General features: G+C 53.2%; 1 protein-coding gene across 1 annotated transcript in view; it reads left to right on the top strand.

Moving 5' to 3' along the window:
* LOC125027493 overlaps positions 1 to 2,500 on the top strand; it is a 13,635-nt gene that overhangs the window by 9,339 nt on the left and 1,796 nt on the right. Inside the window, exon 2 of the mRNA XM_047616573.1 lies at positions 1,612 to 2,500. This exon is cut by the window's right edge and continues 1,796 nt beyond it. Within this exon, the coding sequence (XP_047472529.1) occupies positions 1,612 to 2,500 (889 nt within the window). The remainder of the gene's footprint in view (positions 1 to 1,611) is intronic.

A 2,500-nucleotide genomic window follows, 5' to 3' on the forward strand; every position in this document is an offset into this window, starting at 1 on the left:
CCTTCTTCCTTCTCCTCCTCTTCCCCTTCTTCCTTTCCTCCTCTTCCCCTTCTTCCTTCTCCTCTTCCCCTTCTTCCTTCTCCTCTTCCCCTTCTTCCTTCTCCTCCTCTTCCCCTTCTTCCTTCTCCTCCTCTTCCCCTTCTTCCTTCTCCTCCTCTTCCCCTTCTTCCTTCTCCTCCTCTTCCCCTTCCCCTTCTTCCTTCTCCTCCTCTTCCCCTTCCCCTTCTTCCTTCTCCTCCTCTTCCCCTTCTTCCTTCTCCACTTCCCCTTCTTCCTTCTCCTCCTCTTCCCCTTCTTCCTTCTCCTCCTCTTCCCCTTCTTCCTTCTCCTCCTCTTCCCCTTCTTCCTTCTCCTCCTCTTCCCCTTCTTCCTTCTCCTCCTCTTCCCCTTCTTCCTTCTCCTCCTCTTCCCCTTCTTCCTTCTCCTCCTCTTCCCCTTCTTCCTTCTCCTCCTCTTCCCCTTCTTCCTTCTCCTCCTCTTCCCCTTCTTCCTTCTCCTCCTCTTCCCCTTCTTCCTTCTCCTCCTCTTCCCCTTCTTCCTTCTCCTCCTCTTCCCCTTCTTCCTTCTCCTCCTCTTCCCCTTCTTCCTTCTCCTCCTCTTCCCCTTCTTCCTTCTTCTCCTCTTCCCCTTCTTCCTTCTCCTCCTCTTCCCCTTCTTCCTTTTCCTCCTCTTCCCCTTCTTCCTTCTCCTCCCCTTCCCCTTCTTCCTTCTCCTCCCTTCCCCTTCTTCCTTCTCCTCCCCTTCCCCTTCTTCCTTCTCCCCCTCTTCCCCGTCTTCCTTCTCCCCCTCTTCCCCTTCTTCCTTCCCTTCCTCTTCCCCTTCTTCCTTCTCCTCCTCTTCCCCTTCTTCCTTCTCCTCTTCCCCTTCTTCCTTCACCTCCTCCTTCCCCTTCTTCCTCCTCCTCCTCTTCCCCTTCTTCCTCCTACTCTTTATCTCCCCCCCTCTTCCTCTTCTTACTTATCCTCCTCCCCCTCCCCCCTTCCCTCCTTCAATTCCTCCTTCCTCTTCCTTTTTCTTCCTTATTTCTCCCATTCCCCCTCCATCTCTTCTTTCATTTCTTCCTTCCCCCTTCTCCTCCTCCTCCTCCTCCCTATTATTATTATTGTTATTACTATTATCATTATTATTATTTTTGTTGTTTTGTTGTTATTGTTAATAGTATTATATTCGCCACCACTACCATTGTTTTTTTTATTGTTATCATAATAAGTGATATTATTAGTATTAGTATTATTGTTATTGTTTTATTGTTGGTGGCGTTGTTATAATAGTATTATTATCCCAATCACCACCATCATTAATACTTTTATCATCATTATTAATATCATCATCAATCATCATCTCTATTATTATTATTGTTATCATCCATCATCAATCATCGCCATATTATATGAAGCATAGATTCCATATCTTTCCAGACTTAAAGGCAAGAGAGTCAGTATTCACAGAAACGGGAAATTATTTTTTGTTACCGATATCCATACTTAATAATACAGCTGTTACCGTTAGCAGCAAGTTCTTTTTTATTTAAGTGATACCGATGTATTGTTCGTCTTCCGCAATGTTGTCTCCTATCCTCACACGAGCGTTTGTGTTATGATTTTGTTGCAGGTCAGTAGCGGATGTTCCCTTGTGTTGAAGGCTTTAGAGTGCGCGGCCTTGGGCGAGTGCGCGCGGGGCCTCGAGCCGGAGTTCGCCGGCGCTGCTGCCTCTTGTCGGGCCGCCGACGCCGCCCTCCAAGGGCCTCCAGCCTGCCCTTCCGGCGCCTTCCTAGCGTCTCCCAAGAGCGACCCTCTCGCAGATAGTCCCGGGGAGGACCAGCACACGGTCAGGCAGGGCGCCATGCAGGAGCAACAGCAGCAGCACCTCCGGGCCATGCTGGGCACCAGTGGGCAGCTGGCGTACTACGGCCTTCGCCTGGCCCCACCGCCGCCACACGTGACGACGAACACGGTGACGGGCGGCATCTGCTCGACGACTTTTGGGAGGATGAGAGCCCCGAACGCCGTGCCCTCCGTGCGGCCTGCGCTCTATCTCCCCATGCATGCCTATCAGCATCCTTCCTCCACCGTGCCCTCTGTCACAGCTGCTGTTGTCAGCACTGCCACCGCTGTCGCGCCCTCCACGCCCACCACATCCAACATGCATTGCCGCGTCGCCAGTTCCACGTCCAGCAGCGTGGACAGCAGCACGCCGAAGAGTCCCAAGGCGAGCAAGAGCGAGAGCAAGGCCAGCGCCGACAGCCAGGAAGGCAGAGGAGGCCACGGCCAGGAGGAGGGGGCTGGGAACCCTCAGGAGGACGGGTGCAGACGCAACCAGGAGGGAGGAGGCATTCAGAGCCAAGACGGAAGAGGCGCCTCCGCTCCAGAAAGCGGCGCAGGAAGGAGTCAAGAAGGAGGGGGTATCCGGAAGTCCCCCCCGCCCCCCTCGCGGATGGTTACTCGCAGCCAAACGGCCGCCGGACGAACCACGATTAATCTGGAGGTCGAAGATCGCGTGT

The sequence above is a fragment of the Penaeus chinensis genome, chromosome 1, assembly GCF_019202785.1.
Source record: "Penaeus chinensis breed Huanghai No. 1 chromosome 1, ASM1920278v2, whole genome shotgun sequence".
NCBI lineage: Eukaryota > Metazoa > Arthropoda > Malacostraca > Decapoda > Penaeidae > Penaeus > Penaeus chinensis.